Source organism: Nerophis lumbriciformis, linkage group LG01 (assembly GCF_033978685.3).
Source record: "Nerophis lumbriciformis linkage group LG01, RoL_Nlum_v2.1, whole genome shotgun sequence".
NCBI lineage: Eukaryota > Metazoa > Chordata > Actinopteri > Syngnathiformes > Syngnathidae > Nerophis > Nerophis lumbriciformis.
In genome coordinates this window covers 48,620,344-48,642,423 of record NC_084548.2, presented here as the reverse complement: position 1 = coordinate 48,642,423, position 22,080 = coordinate 48,620,344, and the positions used below count along the sequence as shown (strand labels likewise).

General features: G+C 40.5%; 1 protein-coding gene across 1 annotated transcript in view; it reads left to right on the top strand.

Moving 5' to 3' along the window:
• Nucleotides 1–22,080, top strand: part of LOC133622449 (metabotropic glutamate receptor 4-like) — a 430,106-nt gene that overhangs the window by 159,961 nt on the left and 248,065 nt on the right. Inside the window, exon 2 of the mRNA XM_061985214.1 lies at nt 6,946–7,849. Coding sequence (XP_061841198.1) covers nt 7,343–7,849 — 507 coding nt within the window. The 5' untranslated portion in view covers nt 6,946–7,342. The remainder of the gene's footprint in view (nt 1–6,945; nt 7,850–22,080) is intronic.

Below are 22,080 nucleotides of genomic sequence, written 5' to 3'. Positions count from 1 at the left end.
GCCGAAATGGTCAGAGGGAGATGGAAACGAAGGTAGATTGAAAGATTCTCCAGCTGTGCATAGATCCACCACTCTATTGGTTGAGCCCTGATCAGGATGCAGATAGGAGACACCTTGTGAGTTCTACGGTGCAAAGAGCAGATGCATTTAGAACTCTAGCAATATTCCATTTATCCATTTTACATTTCAAGGTCAGAGTCACTGAGGCTTATCATGAGTAAGACTCTCTCTCTTCAGGTAGTGGTTCTCGACCTTTTGCGTCATAATTCCACAAATAACATTTAATGGTGGAGGATCTTCGATTTCAGGTATATTTGAGGCATTAGGCCTTCTGTCTCAGCAGCTTGTTTTGGTCTGAATGAATGTGGATGGCGTAGCTTAGTGGATCTACGCTCGACTATGCAGCCTAGCCATAGTCGAGCGCAGATCAAATTCCGGGAATTTGTACCATATAGATTCAAATGTGAAAGGTACCCTTCTTTACTTCCTGTGTAGGTCACGGGTGACAAACTCAAGGCCCGGGTGCCAGATCTGGCCCGCCACATCATTTTATGTGCCTGGAAATAATGTGTGTCAATAAAGCACTTCATCTTTCTTACTGAATGCATTTGCTTTTCAATTTTGACAAAAAAATGTACTGCATGCTATTGCATATCTTCTAAACTTTAATATACGATAATAGTAGCTTGTCACATTGTCTGATGATTTAAAAGCAAGTTATTGATCAGTTTGTTAGTGTCATGTCTTGGTGATCATGTTTAGTTTGGCTATGTTCTGTTTGGTTTTTGCACTCTGTCAGTTTCTGTTTTTTCACTCCCTGTTTTGTTTCCATGACTACCAGTCAGTTCACCTGTCCTCACGACTCACGCACCTGATTCATTTGAACTCACGCGCCTGTTTTCAATCACCACATGACTATTTAAGCCTGTCATTTTCTGTTGGTCGGCCTGGCGACATCACATTCATGCTCTGCACTCTTGATACGCTGCTTACTATGTCCAGGTCATAGTTCATGCTGCTCTTTTCTTGCCACGTAAGTTTTTTGTTTATTCAAGCCACTGTTTTGTACCTCCGCTGTGAGCGCCTTTTGTTTGTTCCTTTTTTTCCATAGTTCTGCCTTTGTGCTAGTTTTGTTTTATTAGCCAAGTTTGTTCCCCGCCTTGTGCGCGCCTTTTGTTTATACTTTTTATAATCTATTATTAAATCATGTATTTAACTTCACGCCATGTCTGGTCCAAATCCTTTGCACCATGGGAAAACAAACCACGCCAAAGTCCAAGTCTTGACAGTTAGCAAGAATATATTAATTAAATGCTTAGGCAATTGTGTGGTAATATCATGAGGCGATTATATGTTTGTATTCATATATTTATTGTTACATCCGGCCCCTGATAATTGCTATGTGGCCCTCAATGAAAACGTGTTTGATACACCTGGTGTAGGGGCTGTGTATTGTCTCTAAAGATATCTTCATTTTAACTGGTTTCAATTTCTTGTGTGCCACAAATCCAAAGTAAATGACTAACCGCGGAGGATACTCAATATATTTTTTTGGTCATGCATATTTACCAACCCTGCAAACATCTTTCATCTGCAAGTCCTGGCGCCTTACATATCTCAATCAGGTGCTGGTGGTGCTGTCAGCCTGCCAGGTTATTTCCCTTAAGACACCTTACTCAGGTCTTGAGATAGAACATTTTATGTGACGCCAAGGTTCTGTTTTTTTTTATCCATGCAACAGTCAATCACGTAACGCCTTAATGGAGCCCAAATGTCTCTTTGTCTAAACTAAATCGAATGTTTGTATAATTGAAAATTTACAGGTCAAATAAATTCCACCACACAGCCGCACTGTCCTACTTAGTACAACACACTGACCAAAGTAGACAAAAATAATAGATTCTAATAATAGCTCTTACGTTTGTACATTAAGAGTCTATCTTCTTAGTGACCCTAAAAATAGAAGTGATGTAGAAAATGGATGGAACGAATGTATTAGGTGTGTATAAAGTCGCCCCTTTGCCAAGTCACGCTTCAAATTTTGCAGTTTCAATTCATCACATTAAACAAACATATCAACACATGCCTAAATTAGGCATTTTTAAGAATAAAAATGGGCTAAATGAACAAACATATCAATATTACAGTAGTATTGGCCAGTAGATGAGACCAAACCAATCTGAGAGCGCTGGTCAGTATCGTGGTCGTAATTGGCTCAGGTCAGGCAGCATCCACTTCCGCCTTCACGAGTATAAAGGTGACTATGTTGGTGTTACTTCATGTCATAATGTTCAAAACATGTGTTTAGAAGGTTTTTTATGCCGTACTTAACTCTAATTAACCACAATAAAGGAGGGTTGACTGTACTAACTTGCCTAATAGGTGCTCACTAGTGGTCTGAATTAATATCTCAGATGAACTATAATAATAGTTAGATTGAATTGTGCATACAACATATTGACAATGACTGACATCATTTAGTGGCTTCAATTAACCGCCGTACCTGGAGTTAACGCTATGCAAGTATGTTGTAAATACAGAACCCAAACTTAACACACGTCACAACACACCTTTGCAGCCTCCTAGAATATATGTTTTTAATAACACTAATTTAGCAGATTTTTCCTTCAACTCTAGGCAAAAGTGCAGTTGAGGATCCACAAGCGCAAAGCAGTCAATGGAATGATACCAAGCAGCAACAAATCTGTTCTGCTCAAGGCTTGAAGAAATAATTCATTTGTTACGCATCCAGATTTCCACTGGATGCGTAACGGCTGCTGAACTGCGCCGCCATGGAACGTCTCCGCCATTCGTCGTCCGGCCATCCCCACCGCCATTCTGATGCACATCGTTGAGGCTCCGGCGTTTAGCAAAGTAGTGCAAGATCTCTCGAGTCCGCACGATAGTTAGGGTGCTGAATGGCAACACCGCGAAACATCTCGAGCTTTGCCCGACCATCAATACTCACAAGCGGGCATCTGTGATGACATTGACTTGACTCGACTCGACTTGTGGAAAAGATGACGGGTTTGCCTTGCAAGCAACATTACAACAGTAACATCATGCCTGGCGAGCGCTGTGCACACACACATACAAACCCCATTCCTGCTTCCCCGACCCCAGTATCAGCTGGTATTTGATACAGGCCCCCAAAATAGCTGTCCAGGATAAATTACGTCTGAAAACCTTTGACAAGTTGACTTTAGGTCCGTCCACTCCCATTAGAACGTTTCAAAGTGTAAAATACAATTGATATTTGATTTTGAAAGTATATCAGATCATTTATTTTGTGTTTGTGCATGAACTCCTGTCCCACATGAGTAGTTTTGAGCTAAACTGATCTAAAGTTAAAGTTAAAGGGGAACATTATCACAATTTCAGAAGGGTTAAAACCATTAAAAATCAGTTCCCAGTGGCTTATTTTATTTTTCAAATTTTTTTTCAAAATTTTACCCATCACGCAATATCCCTAAAAAAAGCTTCTAAGTGCCTGATTTTAACCATCGTTATATACACCCGTCCATTTTCCTGTGACGTCATATAGTGATGCCAACTCAAACAAACATGGCGCATAGAACAGCAAGCTATAGCGACATTAGCTCGGATTCAGACTCGGATTTCAGCGGCTTAAGCGATTCAACAGATTACGCATGTATTGAAACGGATGGTTGTAGTGTGGAGGCAGGTAGCGAAAATGAAATTGAAGAAGAAACTGAAGCTATTGAGCCATATCGATTTGAACCGTATGCAAGCGAAACCGACGAAAACGACACGACAGCCAGCGACACGGGAGAAAGCGAGGACAAAATCGGCGATCGCCTTCTAACCAACGATTGGTATGTCTTTGTTTGGCATTAAAGGAAACTAACAACTATGAACTAGGTTTACAGCATATGAAATACATTTGGCAACAACATGTACTTTGAGAGTGCAGACAGCCCAATTTTCATCAATTAATATATTCTGTAGACATACCTTCATCCGCGCTCTTTTCCTGAAAGCTGATCTGTCCAGTTTTGGAGTTGATGTCAGCAGGCCAGGGAAGCTAGGGTCGATATTCTTCTGTTGATCATCTTCGGTGGCATAAGGGTCGGTGTGAGCCAAGACATCCAGGGGGTTTAGCTCGCTCGTCAGCGGGAACAAACTGCCGCCATTGCTTGCCGTGCTACCGAGGTCCTTTGTCCCTGAATTGCTCACACACTCCGGCAGATTCAATGGGGGTCTGGCGGCAGATTTATTTGACTTTATTGTTGGAAATGCATCTGCTTTGAGTGTCGCAGGATATCCACACATTCTTGCCACCTCTGCCGTAGCATAGCTTTCGTAGGTAAAGTGTGCGGAACAAACGTCCAATTTCTTGCCACTTTCGCATCTTTGGGCCACTGGTGTAACTTGAATCCGTCCCTGTTCGTGTTGTTACACCCTCCGACAACACACCGACGAGGCATGATGTCTCCAAGGTACGGAAAACAGTCGAAAAAACGGAAAATAACAGAGCTGATTTGACTCGGTGTTTGTAATGTGTTTGAGAAAATAGCGGATTGCTTCCCGATGTGACGTCGCTCCGAGAGCAAACAATAGAAAGGCGTTTAATTCGCCAAAATTCACCCATTTAGAGTTCGGAAATCGGTTAAAAAAATATATGGTCTTTTTTCTGCAACATCAAGGTATATATTGACGCTTACATAGGTCTGGTGATAATGTTCCCCTTTAAAGTTAAAGTTAAAGTCCCAACGATTGTCACACACACACTAGGTGTGGTGAAATGTGTCCTCTGCATTTGACCCATCTCCATGTTCACCCCCTGGGAGGTGAGGGGAGCAGTGAGCAGCAGTGTACGCCGCGCTCGGGAATCATTCGGTGACTAAATTGATCTGCTGCGTTGCGGGTGGGCTGCCAAAATAGAAGTTGGCGTGGCTCTGTTGGTAGAGTGGCCATGCTAGCAACCTGAGGCTTCCCGGTTCGATCCCCGGCTTCTGCCACCCTAGTCACATTTGTGACTAGGGTGGCAGGGTGGCAAGACACTTCACCCTTGCTCCTGATGGGTCGTGGTTGTGTGAATGTGGAAATAGTGTCAATGCGCTTTGAGTACCTTGAAGGTAGAAAAGCGCTATACAAGTATAACCCATTTAGCTCTGCATATATTTAGCACAGGGATGCAGTACAGCACCATCATGGCGCTCATGTGCGGCGGCGGTAGAAATCGACACATTGACTTGAATGGAAACAGAAAGCATTGTTGTGGTTGGCGCCGTTACACATCTAGTGGAAATCCTAGTTTAGGTTATCATATTTTATCAACCGGGGTGGTGGTTCCTCTCTTTAAGAAGGGGAACCGGAGGGTGTGCTCTAACTATCGTGGGATCACACTCCTCAGCCTTCCCGGTAAGGTCTATTCAGGTGTACTGGAGAGGAGGCTACGCCGGATAGTTGAACCTCGGATTCAGGAGGAACAGTGTGGTTTTCGTCCTGGTCGTGGAACTGTGGACCAGCTCTATACTCTCGGCAGGGTCCTTGAGGGTGCATGGGAGTTTGCCCAACCAGTCTACATGTGTTTTGTGGACTTGGAGAAGGCATTCGACCATGTCCCTCGGGAAGTCCTGTGGGGAGTGCTCAGAGAGTATGGGGTATCGGACTGTCTGATTGTGGCAGTCCGCTCCCTGTATGCTCAGTGCCAGAGCTTGGTCCGCATTGCCGGCAGTAAGTCGGACACGTTTCCAGTGAGGGTTGGACTCCGCCAAGGCTGCCCTTTGTCACCGATTCTGTTCATAACTTTTATGGACAGAATTTCTAGGCGCAGTTAAGGCGTTGAGGGGATCTGGTTTGGTGGCTACAGGATTAGGTCTCTGCTTTTTGTAGATGATGTGGTCCTGATGGCTTCATCTGGCCAGGATCTTCAGCTCTCACTGGATCGGTTCGCAGCCGAGTGTGAAGCGACTGGGATGAGAATCAGCACCTCCAAGTCGGAGTCCATGGTTCTCGCCCGGAAAAGGGTGGAGTGCCATCTCCGGGTTGGGGAGGAGATCTTGCCCCAAGTGGAGGAGTTCAAGTACCTTGGAGTCTTGTTCACGAGTGAGGGAAGAGTGGATCGTGAGATCGACAGGTGGATCGGTGCGGCGTCTTCAGTAATGCGGACGCTGTATCGATCCGTTGTGGTGAAGAAGGAGCTGAGCCGGAAGGCAAAGCTCTCAATTTACTGGTCGATCTACGTTCCCATCCTCACCTATGGTCATGAGCTTTGGGTTATGACCGAAAGGACAAGATCACGGGTACAAGCGGCTGAAATGAGTTTCCTCCGCCGGGTGGCGGGGCTCTCCCTTAGAGATAGGGTGAGAAGCTCTGCCATCCGGGGGGAGCTCAAAGTAAAGCCGCTGCTCCTCCACATCGAGAGGAGCCAGATGAGGTGGTTCGGGCATCTGGTCAGGATGCCACCCGAACGCCTCCCTAGGGAGGTGTTTAGGGCACGTCCGACCGGTAGGAGGCCGCGGGGAAGACCCAGGACACGTTGGGAAGACTATGTCTCCCGGCTGGCCTGGGAACGCCTTGGGGTCCCACAGGAAGAGCTGGACGAAGTGGCTGGGGAGAGGGAAGTCTGGGCTTCCCTGCTTAGGCTGCTGCCCCCGCGACCCGACCTCGGATAAGCGGAAGAAGATGGATGGATGGATGGATATTTTATCAATAATTTTAGGATGTAGAAGATATATATATATATATATATATATATATATTACATGCCAATGCAAATGTTCCGACTATGGTGTGAATGAAAAGATGTCGTACCAGGCAGGTACATCATGTTGAGGAGCATTCTAAATGGAAACAAAAAAAATACCTGGATTTTGTGCAAGGCCGATGCAGATCAGCATCCCTGCATTAAACATACTGCATTTCTTTTAATGTTTCTCTGTAAAGGATGCTTGCTAATATACCTTTCCTCTTTCACAGGCACTCGCTCTGCAGCCCTCTTTTGTGTTTGTACCAGCCTGAAGGACCGAGAAGGAGGCGGATTCCCCCAGAAGTAGAGAAGAAACGCAATCGTCTTTTTGTTTTGTTGATGCCATCTGAGAATGCTCTTTGCAGCTTCAATCTTAAGTCTTTCTCCACTGCTTTGGTGGTACCGCATTCCACTGCAGGAACACTGAAGGCAACGAAGAAAATAATCCCTCACAAAGTAAGAGTGCGGCATAATTAGTGAAGTAGTGGCCGCAGTGGAAAGATGTTTTGAAGATGACTTTCTTCTGAAAAATAGTGTTGGTAACCTTGAAGTGCGTTTATGTGTGCACATCGCTTTCATACTCAAAGGACTAGGATTTGTACTTGGATGAGGATTTAGCTTTTCACAATGACCTCGCCAGGAGGCTTTGGCTGGTGCTGCTGGCTGTCGCTGCTCGCTTGTTGTTTCTTTATCGCCTTGGCAGCCAAACCCAGAATGCCCGGCCACACACACCTCAACTCAATACGCATCGATGGGGACATATCTCTGGGTGGGCTTTTCCCTGTGCATGCAAGAGGAAATGACGGCAAAGCCTGCGGCGAGCTCAAGAAGGAGAAGGGGATCCACAGGTTGGAGGCTATGTTATTCGCCTTGGACCGTATCAATAATGACAATGAACTGCTGCCCAACATCACTTTAGGGGCACGCATCCTGGACACATGCTCCCGGGACACTCATGCTCTGGAACAGTCGCTGACGTTCGTACAGGCCCTGATTGAGAAGGACTCAACCGACGTCAAGTGTCTCAGCGGTGGGCCGCCCATCATCACAAAGCCAGAGAGAGTGGTCGGAGTGATTGGCGCGTCTGCCAGCTCCGTGTCAATTATGGTGGCCAACATACTACGTCTGTTCAAGGTCAGTCCCTACAACAGTGCACGTCGCATCATCACTTAACGTTGCTCATTTTCTCATGGCCCTGAGATGAATAACACAGACACTGACTCAAATAATATATATTGTAGAGTTGTACGTAAGGATGTCCGATAATGGCTTTTTGCCGATATCCGATATTGTCCAACTCTTTAATTACCGATACCGATATCAACCGATACCGATATCAACCGATATATACAGTCGTGGAATTGACACATTATTATGCCTAATTTGGACAACCAGGTATGGTGAAGATAAGGTACTTTAAAAAAATAAAATAAAATAAGATAAATTAATTAAAAACATTTTCTTGAATAAAAAAGAAACTAAAACAATATAAAAACAGTTACATTGAAACTAGTAATTAATGAAAATGAGTAAAATTAACTGTTAAAGGTTAGTACTATTAGTGGACCAGCAGCACGCACAATCATGTGTGCCTACGGACTGTATCCCTTGCAGACTGTATTGATATACAGGGGCGCCGAAAAGGGGGGGTAAAGGAGACTGATTCTAAGGGCCCATGATGGAGGGGGGCCCAGAGAGGCCCCTAATGATGATGGAATTATAATACAGAAAAAATAATGACACTGTGTTGGGGGCCCTGTAAAGATTATTTTCATGGGGCCCAAAATCCCTAGTGGCGCCCCTGTTGATATATATTGATATATAATATAGGAACCACAATATTAATAACAGAAAGAAACAACCCTTTTGTGTGAATGAGTGTGAATGAATGGGGAGGAAAGTTTTTTGGGTTGGTGCACTAATTGTAAGTGTATCTTGTGTTTTTTACGTTGATTTAATAAAAAAAAACAAAAAAAAACACAAAACAAAAAAACCCTGATACCGATAATAAAAAAAACGATACCGATAATTTCCGATATTACATTTTAACGCATTTATCGGCCTGATATAGAATTCTCTAGTTGTACGGTATACCAGTATTAGTATAGTACCGCGATACTAATGAATCATTTTCGGTACTATACCGTCTCTGAAACGTACCGGTCCCCCCTCCCCCACGTCGAAGTCACGTCGTGATATTGCTGGTTTACGAGCAGAGGAGCATGTTCGGCGGCACACAATCACGGAGTACTTACAAACAGACACAGTGTGTAGACAGAGAAGGGAGAACGGACGCATTTTGGCTTAAAAACTAACGATAAAGGTGAAGTTACAACACTAAAACGCCCTCAGGAAGAGGTGCTTTAAGACATGGCTAGCTAGCTAGCGGCTAACGTCCATGCAATAATACCCTAAGATTTTTTGTTAAAATAAAGCCAATAATGCCATTTTTTTGTGGTCCCCTTAATTTACAAAAGTACCAAAAAGTATCGAAATAATTTTAGTACCGGTACCGGTACCAAAATATTGGTATCGTTACAACACTACTCAGAATGATTGATTTGCACATCAGAGACACATGAACAATCTATTATCTCTATTAAAGTAGTTCAAAAAACACATTACATGTTCCTTATGTTAGCCAGGTATATTTAATTCCCGTACAAGGCAGCTGAACAGGCGGGAATTAAAGTACAATCTCAAGCGTTTTTTTTACTAATGTAATCAGAACTATCGACTGCACACACGTTGCTCAGCGTCATATGACAAATATGTTTATGTCAACAGGAACAATTTTCATTCGATCAATGTACAGATCATATGTGATGCGCAAATGCAATGAACCAACTTTATAGCGGTGCGGCCTGGTTCGACGTACGATTCTTATGTTCTAAGTAACAGCAAGATTGGGAACAGACTACAAGCTGGAATTGTGTGCTTCTTGGTGAGTACATTTATTTATGTAATTGTCGTAATATTTATCCCTGTGATGCACAGCTTGTGCCCCCCAAATTTTATATCCTGTCTTTATAGCATCATTACGAGTCAGTGGTTAATTACATCTTAAGATCTTTCAAATAGCCCTGATTGTCTCTGCATGTGTGAAAAGTGTACTCATGTTTAAAACCTGTGTTTATAGTGTGAAATACTAAACCACACCCTTTCTCCAGTGCACTGTGTCACTAATTTGCAACCATGAACAAATTCCGCTCCAACAAGAAACACCTCCAAGCATTGTCGGTGAAATTCTTATTTTTTGCCGTCATTTGCTCATTATCTTGGGGCGGTATGGCTCGGTTGGTAGAGTGGCCGTGTCATCAACCTGAGGGTTGCAGGTTCGATCCCCGCTTCCACCACCCTAGTCACTGCGGTTGTGTCCTTGGGCAAGACACTTTACCCACCTGCTCCCAGTGCCACCCACACTGGTTTGAATGTAACTTAGATATTGGGTTTTCACTATGTAAAGCGCTTTGAGTCACTAGAGAAAAAGCGCTATATAAATATAATTCACTTCACTTCATCTTTGTTTTCTGGATTTGAGCGTCCACGAAAGCCTTAATACATAAGGCCTCTGGACTTACTCGCCAGCATTAGATTACGTCTTGAGTTTGAGATACTGTGACTTTGTTTTTCAACCATGGGAAGGAAGAAGAAGAAGAAGAACTATATGATATAAATTCATTGCTCAAACTGTATTTATTCTTTTTAGTTCAGCATTTAACACTGGCGCTGTTGGAGATCATTTTTACTTCCGCATCTGACAAAGAGAAGCATCTGATTGGCTCCACTTCCTCGCTAACACCCACCAGTCTCTCATATCTGACGCTAATGAAGAACTGTGATTGGATATATTCTGAACTTGTCCCACCCATCTACAAGATTAAATTAAATATGATTTGATTTCGTTCAAATCAACATTTTCATCGACACTAGTTTACTGAGGGCTGAGGGGAGGGATGTGTGTGTCCGCCAAGGAGCAGCGATGAGGGAAGATAATACTAGAGTATTGTGTCCCTTTTTCATCAGATTTCTCCGTTACTGCCGATAATTTTGTCATTACCCTTGCTCTCTGATGTGTGGCCGAAACCTGACACTTTGCGCTTCCTTCAACCAAACTGTAGTAACAGGCCAATTCACATTCTCAGTAATGGCAAAGACGTTGCAACGATGGGAACAGTAATTAGCTAGATTACTTGTTACTGGAAAAAATAACACTGTTAGTAACGGCGTTATACTCTAACACCGTTTTTTTGCCAACACTGACTGTCAGACACCAAATACTGTCATACAGGTGTTCCACAGGGTTGTGTACTTTCAGCTATCCTTTTTACACTTTACACTAATGACTTCAGGAAAGTACATTATAATAATTGTATTTTTAAATTTGCAGATGACAGTAATTGTGACTCTTCTACACATTAACTCTTTTACACATACTTGCCAACCTTGAGACCTCCGATTTCGGGAGGTGGGGGTGTGGGGGGCGTGGTTAAGAGGGGAGGAGTATATTTACAGCTAGAATTCACCAAGTCAAGTATTTCATATATATATATATACATATATATATATATATATATATATATATATATATATATATATATATATATATATATATATATATATATATATATATATATATATATATATATGTATATATATATATATAAGAAATACTTGACTTTCAGTGAATTCTAGCTATATATACAAATGTATTTTATTTTATATATATATATATATATATATATATATATATATATATATAAAGAAATACTTGACTTTCAGTGAATTCTAGCTATATATATAAATAAAATAAATACTTGAATTTCAGTGTTCATTTATTTACACATATACACACACATAACACTCATCTACTCATTGTTGAGTTAAGGGTTGAATTGTCCATCCTTGTTCTATTCTCTGTCACTATTTTTCTAACCATGCTGAACACCCTCTCTGATGATGCATTGCTGTGTGGCACACACAAAAGTGCTTTCATCAAATGCACTAGAGTCTGGAATCTTCCATCTCTCCCTAGCATGGCCCAAAACCGGTCAATCTTTGCTTCCTGAGGGAGATCTTCACTGCCAAGCACTTGGTAGTCCATTATTTCTTCCCGGAGGCTATCCAGGTCTAATCGCAGCTGCGGCTTGGAACTTACAAGCGTATTTCTTCATCTTACTCGTCGTCGGCGTCGCCACGGCTGTATCTTCCTTGTTCTTCTGCTTCGTCTCCTTGTTGTGTGCGCTGTTGTGCATTGCACTCTCAAAAAATCGTAGATGTTATTGTCACATATGCATGTACAGTAGATGGCAGTATTGTCCTGTTTAAGAGTGTCACAACGTTGCTGTTTACGGCAGACGAATTGCTTTACGGTAGACGAAAACGTGACTGCTGTTACCGCGCTGGGAGGACGTTAATGAAACCGCCTAACAATAAACCCACATAAGAAACCAAGAACTCGCCCTCGATCAATCTACAGTTATAACGTGATTGGGCAGGCACGCTGTTTATATTGTGGGAAAGCGGACATGAAAACAGGCTGTCGACACATCACATGGAGCCCGAGGGGGCGTGGCCTCCAGCTCCATCTGAATTTCTGGAGATTTTCGGGAGAATATTTGTCCTGGGAGGTTTTCGGGAGAGGCGCTGAATTTCGGGAGTCTCCCGGAAAATCCGGGAGGGTTGGTAAGTATGCTTTTACATGTCACAATTAGATCAACACCTTCATTAACTGGTGTGACAGAAACCATCTAATTTTAAATCTGGCAAAAACTTAAGAGATTGATTTTGAACCAAGGCAAGTGACTACACAGGAACCAGTGGTCATTAAAGACCAGCCTATTAATCAGGTAACAACATATACTTATCTTGTGGTCCATCTTGATAACCCACTCAGCTGGAAATCACACATTGATAACTTGTGTTATAAACTACAACAGTGACTATATTTTTAGAGACTACTGAGGCTGTATGGTGTTAGCAATCAGATCATGTTAATTTTCTACAAAGCTATCCTCGAGAGCCTAATCAGATATGGAATCACAGCGTGGTTTGGCAACCTAACCGTACAGCTGAAAAACAGATTGGCTAACATGCACAAAACAGCAATAAAGATAATTGGTATGAAACATAATGAGTCCATACATCATTTGTATAACCAGTCAGTCAGTCACCCACTGTTCTCTGAATATGAACTTCTCCAATCAGGAAGATACACTATATTGCCAAAAGTATTTGGCCACCCATCCAAATGATCAGAATCAGGTGTACTAATCACTTGGCTCGGCCACAGGTGTATAAAATCAAGCACTTAGGCATGGAGACTGTTTCTACAAACATTTGTGAAAGAATGGTCGCTCTCAGGAGCTCAGTGATTTCCAGCATGGAACAGTCATAGGATGCCACCTGTGCAACAAATCCAGTCGTGAAATTTCCTCGCTCCTAAATATTCCAAAATCAACTGTCGGCTTTATTATAAGAAAATGGAAGAGTTTGGGAACAACAGCAACTCATCCACAAAGTGGTAGGCCACGTAAACTGACAGAGAGAGGTCAGGGGATGCTGAAGCGCATAGTGCAAATAGGTCGCTGACTTTCTGCACTGTCAGTTGCTACAGAGCTCCAAACTTCATGTGATCTTCCAATTAGCCCACGTACAGTACGCAAAGAGCTTCATGGAATGGGTTTCCATGGCCAAGCAGCTGTATCTAAGCCATACATCACCAAGTCCAATGCAAAGCGTCGGATGCAGTGGTGTAAAGCACGTGGCCACTGGACTCTAGAGCAGTGGAGACACGTTCTCTGGAGTGATGAATCACGCTTTTCTGATGGACGAGTCTGGGTTTGGAGGTTGCCAGGAGAACAATGCATTTCGGACTGTATTGTGCCGAGTGTGAAAATTGGTGGAGGAGGAATTATGGTGTGGGGATGTTTTTCAGGAGTTGGGCTTGGCCCCTTAGTTCCAGTGAAAGGAACTTTGAATGCTTCAGGATACATAAACATTTTGGACAATTCCATACTCCCAACCTTGTGGGAACAGTTTGGAGTGGACCCCTTCCTCTTCCAACATGACTGTGCACCAGTGCACAAAGCAAGGTCCATAACGACATGGATGACAGAGTCTGGTGTGGATGAACTTCACTGGCCTGCACAGAGTCCTGACCTGAACCCGATAGAACACCTTTGGGATGAATTAGAAAGGATACTGAGAGCCAGGCCTTCTCGACCAACATCAGTGAGTGACCTCACCAATGCGCTTTTGGAATAATGGTGGAAAATTCCTATAAACACACTCCGCAACCTTGTGGACAGCCTTCCCAGAAGAGTTGAAGCTGTAATAGCTGCAAAAGGTGGACCGACATCGTATTCAACCTTATGGGTTAGGAATGGGATGGCACTTCAAGTTCATATGTGAGTCAAGGCAGGTGGCCAAATACCTTTGGCAATATAGTGTATGTATTCAAACTCAAAACAAACTGTCAGAAATTATCATTTGTTCCAGCTTCTATCAAGCTGTTTAACAATGCAAGCAAAACAACGTGCAACGAACACAAGCACTTTAGCACTTTTCTGGGACTTTAAATAGTCCAATGTCTCCGTATGTTCTTGTTTACTATTCTAATATACTCTATTTCCTGTTTTTAGCCATGCTTTGTCAATGTTTGTTTTATGTCTGTGTTTTTATGTGATTGTGATTTATACCTCATGAAGAACCATGATGCCCAAGACAAATTTCCTTAACAGGAAAATAAAGTTTACGCTAACCCTGACAATAAGTTAAAAAATAAATAAATAAATAAATATATATATATATATATATATATATATATATATATATATATATATATATATATATATGTGTGTATATATATATATATATATATATATATATATGTGTGTGTATATATATATATATATATATATATATGTGTGTATATATATATATATATATATATATATATATGTGTGTATATATATATATATATATATATATATATATGTGTGTATATATATATATATATATATATATATATGTGTGTGTATATATATATATATATATATATATATATATATATATATATATATATATATATATATATATATATATATATATATATATATATATACACTAGTGTTGTACCGGTACTAAAATTATTTCGGTACTTTTCTAAATAAAGGGGACCACAAAAAAATAGCATTATTGGCTTTATTTTAACAAAAAATCTTAGGGTACATTAAACATATGTTTCTTATTGCAGTTAAGTCCTTAAATAAGATAGTGAACACACTAGACAACTTGTCTTTTAGTAGTAAGTAAACAAACAAAGGCTCCTAATTAGTCTGCTGACATTTGCAGTAACATATTGTATCATTTATCATTTTATTATTTTGTCAAAATTATTAAAGACAAGCGGTAGAACATTTATTATGAATCTACTTGTTCATTAACTGTTAATATCTTCTTACTTTCTCTTTTAATATATTTATATATTATAATTATATTCTGTCTACACTTCTGTTTAAATGTAATAATCACTTATTATTCTGTTGTTTGATACTTTACATTAGTTTTGGATGAAACCCCAAATGTGCGTATCAATCCGATACCAAGTAGTTACAGGATCATACATTGGTCATATTCAAAGTCCTCATGTGTCCAGGGACATATTTCCTGAGTTTATAAACATAATATACATTTAAAAAAAATGAAAGAAGATGTTGTGTTGCCAAAAAACATCGACGTAATCATAGTAGTATCGACTAGATACGTGCCTGTACTTGATATCATTACAGTGGATGTTAGGTATAAATCCACCCCCGGCGTTTGTTTACATTTTGATGCCGGTGAGCTATGATGTGCGGGACCGGTACGTTTCAGAGACGGTATCGTACCAAAAATTATTCATTAGTATTGCGGTACTATACTAATACACACATACACATATACAGTCTACAGAAAAAAACATTATGTGAGTCATGTATTATTCTACAAGAATTACTATGTGTGCAGGAATTTTCCAGCCTGGCGCTGGTTAGTTCTAGCTTAACTGACTCCTCACCCAGGCTAACAGACACTGTAAATGCCTGCGTTTCTCTAGTGTAGTTAGTCAAGCTTGACTCCAACAGTAATCTATAGTTTTGGAAAGAGTGTTGGTGCCTTCCCGGTTAGGGTGAAGGCTGTCCCCCCTCAGCAAGCCCGGTTTGCCCAGAAAGAGGGCCAATTATCAATAAACGTTAGTCCCTGTTCTCTGCAAAAACTACCCAGCCACTTGTTAAGCGAGACTAATCTGCTGTACCTCTCCTCATTGCCTCTCGCAGGCAGGGGACCCGAGACAAGTACTCAATGCCGAGACATCTTTCTAGCGAGATTACAAATCCGAACTATGTTACTCTTTGTAATCTCTGACTGTTTCATCCTAATGTTATTGGAGCCGACGTGTACAACTATGTTCGCGGAGCTAGTGGTGCGATTAGCCTGTTGTACGTGTTTACGAGGCCTGTTGCGAGTCACTTCCTAAGACTAGCTTCAATGTCAGGTGCTCTGGCACCGGAAATACACTTAATTATGGCTGGTTTACTAAACTGTATGTTCCGGGTGATGGAGTCTCTTATGACTAAGGTGGTGTGCGGTGGACTGGGGTGTGGGACTAGCTAAAGGGCGAAATCTATTATGCGTCTCAACCGGTTCACCGTGGCTTGTAGCCGCTTAGGGCTAGTTAGAGCGTAGTTGCTTTCGGCCACGACTAGCTTAGCTTTGTTAGCTTAGCAGATAGCTAGCTGAAAGAGAGGCAGTGGGACAGAGAGTGGTTGCTTTGTAGGTTTGATTAGACTACTAAATATGTTTGAGGAGGAATAAAGAAAGCTGTAAAACAATTAAGAGCACACAGATAGAAAGATAGTACTTAGCTTTTTTGCAGCAGCGAGCGGCAGCAGACTTTTACACACATACTTAGTTAGCTACAACAATTGAGATGCTAATGAGTGCGGTGAATATTTCGTTAGTAGTCACAGCAGTGGAAAAAAAAAGATAAGACAAAATACATTGCTGAAGATGAGAGAAAATACATAGTGATAGTTCTGATTAGTAAGTGACACACATCCTGCCGCAAAAAGCACAGGTGTCCCAAGTGGGGACAATGACAACGTTGAGCACTGTGGTGCATACACGTTTGCACAGAAAGTAACTTTATCCTGCTCATCTTTACCTCTATAACAGAGGCAACAGCACATCAGTGCAACTTTAGACCCCATGCTTTTTATGCAACTCAGATCCTTCCACAAATATCTATGTCACTGGTGACAGATAGACAGGGTTGGGCAGACCAGCAGACCAGTTAATTCCCAGGGTTGTGATACGGCCTTGCAAAGTTAACTGACACGGCGTACTTTTGGATGCTGTGTGTTCCAATTAGCATGCCCGCAGTGGAAACAAATTGGTTTGACTTTTTTATTTTTTTAAAAAGGTCACTGAGCTCCATTGTGAGCACAATGTTCTTGGGCAAAGAATAATGAATTGGGTAAGTGAAGATGCCAAACAGTGGAAGAGTTCATGGTTATTCATCCAGCTGGAGATCAGTACAAGTAAGCATAAAGATGGACAGCATCCGTAAACCTGAACATGTCAGATTACGAGACAGCAGAAGCGTGCACATTGGACTAATAAACCTCCAAATAGCAGCACAAGAAGCAAGCTGTGCCCAAATGGGTCACGCAAGTGTTGGATGGTGTGCAGCATACTGAATCTTGATACAGACCCTAAAGCTGCAGAATGTATTCGACAACCTGCAAACAGTGTATTTGCGAAGCCACTGTGAGTTGCTGGCTATTAATTGGCTTTGCATCAGCAGCAAAAGTGTACATCCTTTTAGGTCATGCAATATGTGAAAAGTAATGGTTATCAGCAAACAGTGAAGTAGAATTAGACATATTTGGTTGAACCCGGTGTTAAACAGTGCTTTGTCCACAATGTGAAGTTGCGATAGCACAGGTAGGCTCCTGCACCCCCAGTGATCCCGAAATGAATAAGCGGTAGTAAATGGATGGATGGAATCTTCTCATTGTTGCGTCACTCCGGTTTGGATACAGCATTCTTGCATCTGTGTACAGCTCTGGTAATGGGTACATTTGCACCCACCTGCACAAATGTACTTCAAAATGTAACAATCAAAATAAATACGACATTTTGTTTGTTTACTAGGGCATGCATATATAATATGCATTAGTTTGACCATTCAAAATCAACGATAATAAAAAGGAGATGCTTGGAAATAGCATAAAAATGCCCCAAAAACTTGGAAAAACGCGATTCATAGCGTTACTTTTTGGTGTAACCATCATGAGCGTTCTGTTCAGGTATATTTCTTTTATATTTTGATAAATCATCATATTTATGTATTACTAAATTTAAATAGGTATTGATCAATCTTTAAGCTGTGTGTTTTTGATTTCAGTTTGCTTTTGACATCTTATTTAGAATTGTAGTTGAAACTTTTACAACTTTGTGTTGCGCTCATGATGGCGTAACCAAACTAGATTTCATTTAATGATCTTATTTTGAATATTTATTCCCTTTTTTACATTTAGTATATTTAAATATTCATTTATAAACATTGAATACATTTCAAATATCAATAAAATGCAATTGCCTTCATCTTATAGGGTAATGTTTAGTTACACCAAGTCATGAGCGTAACACTAAGCTTCATCACTTTGACTTGTAATATCTCTAATTCTGGTGGTGTTTTATGCTTTTTTCTTTTTGGAACATGTACTATACATACAATAAAGTCCCATATAAAATTATGTTTCTAGCAATACTTTAATTTTGCCTTTGAAAGTAACACTCCAATGTTCATTAGTGGAGCTGTATGGAAAGTAACACTCCAATGTCCATTAGTGGAGCTGTATATATCTAAAAAAAAACAAAAACACTTCCAGCTACCATTTTTAACATTTGTCAGCAGGCTGCCATTCATTCACATGGACTTCCTATGGCTGGACACGAGAATTTCAGAAGTTCACAAGAATTAGTTGCCGAATTAGGGATGGGAATCAAAAACTGGTTGTTGTTCATAACTGCTTCCCGGTGTTTCAATTCCTTGGAATCGCTTGCCATTTTTTCCAAATGGTTCCCTTAACAATTATTTTTGGTGTGTATGACGCCATTACGCATCGTGCGGAGTGAGGTCAGATCGTAAAATGGCGATGCCCGTGCGGAACAAACGCTCTAAAGTTGACTACATTTTACAAGAAAAGATTGCAACAGCTTCTTGAAATCATTATACGGCTGCTAGTTCATCAAGGGGAGTACATGCGAGCGATATGCTGAAACATTTGAACACACAGCATGCAATAATTATAAGCAGTGACGCTAGCACGTCATCTGAATACAACAGGTACTAACTAGCACAGCCTATCATGTTAGCGCTATTATTTGTTAAGTTGAAATGAATGCCTTGTCATTTAGATGAGCATTACGAGTGACAGATTTTGACTGGCGGGCGGTCCCAGTTCACGTCTGACGGTAGACAAATGTCACTGAGCACCAAACAAGTTTGTGGTTAAAAGTTTGCATTTTCGGTAGGTGAATGTTCAGTTGTAGTCGGAAAAAAGTTGCATGTTTTCCTGCAACCAGATTGTCTCTGTCATTACCGTATTTTTCGGACTATAAGTCACAGTTTTTCTCATAATTTGGCCAGGCTCCAGTGCGACTTATATATGTTTTTTTCCTTCTTTATTATGCATTTTCGGCAGGTGCGACTTATACTCCGGTGCGACTTATACTCCGGTGCGACTTATACTCCGAAAAATACGGTATATTGTACAGGTGGAACTCATTAAATTAAAATATGGTGTAAAAGTCCATTCATGTCAGCAATTAACTTCAAATGTGAAACTAATCTGTGGTATTAATTTATTACATGCAAAGTGAGATTTGCCTTTGTTTATTATACTTTTGATCATCAAGGCTTACAATTTTTGAAACTTTACATTTTCTGAGATTTTCAATTCAAAGTTTTCATGAAAATCGCAGCCATAATCATCTAAATTATAGCCAATAAAGGCTTGACATATCTCACTTTGCATGTAATAATTTAATATCACATGTTACTAAATGTTACATTCTTGTGTAATTTGCACATGATTAAATTCCACAGAACAATAATAATTTCTTATATTTATTTACAAATAGTTAATTTTGTTCTTCTATGCTATGTATGTGCCTCTTGAGAGCTCATGTAGGCTTTGTAAGGTTATGTTACCTAAACTCTAAACTAAACAAAATCGATGCTAATCCAACCTTTTTTTCTTTCTTTTTCCAAATAAGAATCGTTAAGAAAACCGTTAGGTAACCGAATCCATCCATCCATCCATTTTCTACCGCTTGTCCCTTTCTGTGTCGCGGGGGGTGCTGGAGCCTATCTCAGCTGCAGTCAGGTAACCATATCGTTTAGCAGAATTTTTGTTATTATACAGGTTACGGAATGTAAATGAAGTATTGTTGACGGTTTTTGAATACATTTTTAAATGTGATTGTGAAGTAGAATGGAATGCTCCTATTAGCTCCATTGCTAGCCACTTAAAACGAGCCCATTTCTATATGTTCGACTGCAAATGAAAAAAAACAAAAAACTTTTGTCTTCTTCTCTCTTAATGATTGTGAATGATAGGCAAAGAAAACCCCAAAACAAGTGCAGTTCCCCTTTAAGACCTAGCTGCTTTTGAAAGCAGAAGCTAAAAGAATGCATATTATGCAATTTTTCAGATTAAAGCAGTTCTGAGGTGTCTTAAATTTGCTGACCAGAGTCAATCAAAAACAAAATCTAAGTCAGAGCGCACTTAAAAACATTCTTTTTTAGAGGGGTCTGTCCGCTCATGCACAAACGTGATGTTTCCTTTAAAGAAGAACTGCACTTTTTTGGGAATTTTGCCTATAATTTAACAATCATTATGTAAGACAAACACACACATGATTTTCTTTGTTTATGCATTCTAACTTGTAAATAAATGTGATCAAAAGTCTACCTAAAATGGGGCCTATTGGCATTGCTCTATTCTGCCTATTAAGTGCTTAAATCATCCAAACACCTCAATCAAGATTTTATGTACATGCTGTAAGTATATATGTATTGTAGTAACAGGCACATTTATAATAACATTTAATATGACCATACTTTTTATTTTAGGCATACGGCGGCACATTCATTTCACAAAAGCTTTCGCCTTTTCCTTCAACAACATCACTGATCATTACTAACTGCAGACTGCATGAGAGACAACAAACATAATACAACATCTCTTACTGTACTATGTCTGCTGTTACTGGGATGCCGACTGATATTGATATATTCCTGTTCAGATGAAGAATGACTCATAATCCTTATGAAGAAAAAAGGGGGGTGGAACCAAGCGTCTTTTGGTGTCTTTCTTGCCATTTCCAGGTCTAAATTGAATGGCAAAGTTGAGCAACTTCTCAGATTATGTCCTCATCCTTCTACTATTAAGGTGAGAGACATTATGTATGATCTAGAATAAACTTTCACCAGCTCCTCGGCGAGAAAGCAGCTTACCAGCTCATGACGTAAACATAGCAGCAACAAGCTGTTAGCTCTCTGTGAAAATGCGCCGCTAAAATAGTTTGTCTGTGTTAGCGCTAATAATAACAATATCACCAATACTTGGTTAATATTCAAGTCAGAAAATGTAAATGGAGTATTGTTACCGCTTTTTGGATGGTTATTTAGACCAGTGTTTTTCAACCTTTTTTTGAGCCAAGGCACATTTTTTGCGTTGAAAAAATCCAGAGGCACACAACCGGCAGAAATAATTAAAAAAAGGAAACTCATGTGACGGTAAAAGTCTTTGTCGCAATTGTTGGATATGAGTTTAAACCATAACCAACCATGCATCACTATAGCTCTTGTCTCTAAGTAGGTGTAATGTCACGACCTGTCACATCACGCCCTGACTTATTTTGAGTTTTTTGCTGTTTTCCTGTGTGTAGTGTTTCAGTTCTTGTCCTGCGCTCCTATGTTGGTGGCTTTTTCTCTTTTTTTGGTATTTTCCTGTAGCAGTTTCATGTCTTCCTTTGAGCGATATTTCCCGCATCTGCTTTGTTTTAGCAATCAAGAATATTTCAGTTGTTTTTATCCTTCTTTGTTGGGATATTGTTGATTGTCATGTCATGTTTGGATGTACATTGTGGACGCCGTCTTTGCTCCACAGTAAGTCTTTGCTGTCGTCCAGCATTCTGTTTTTGTTTACTTTGTAGCCAGTTCAGTTTTAGTTTCGTTCTGCATAGCCTTCCCTAAGCTTTAATGCCTTTTCTTAGGGGCACTCACTTTTTTTTAATTTTTGGTTTAAGCA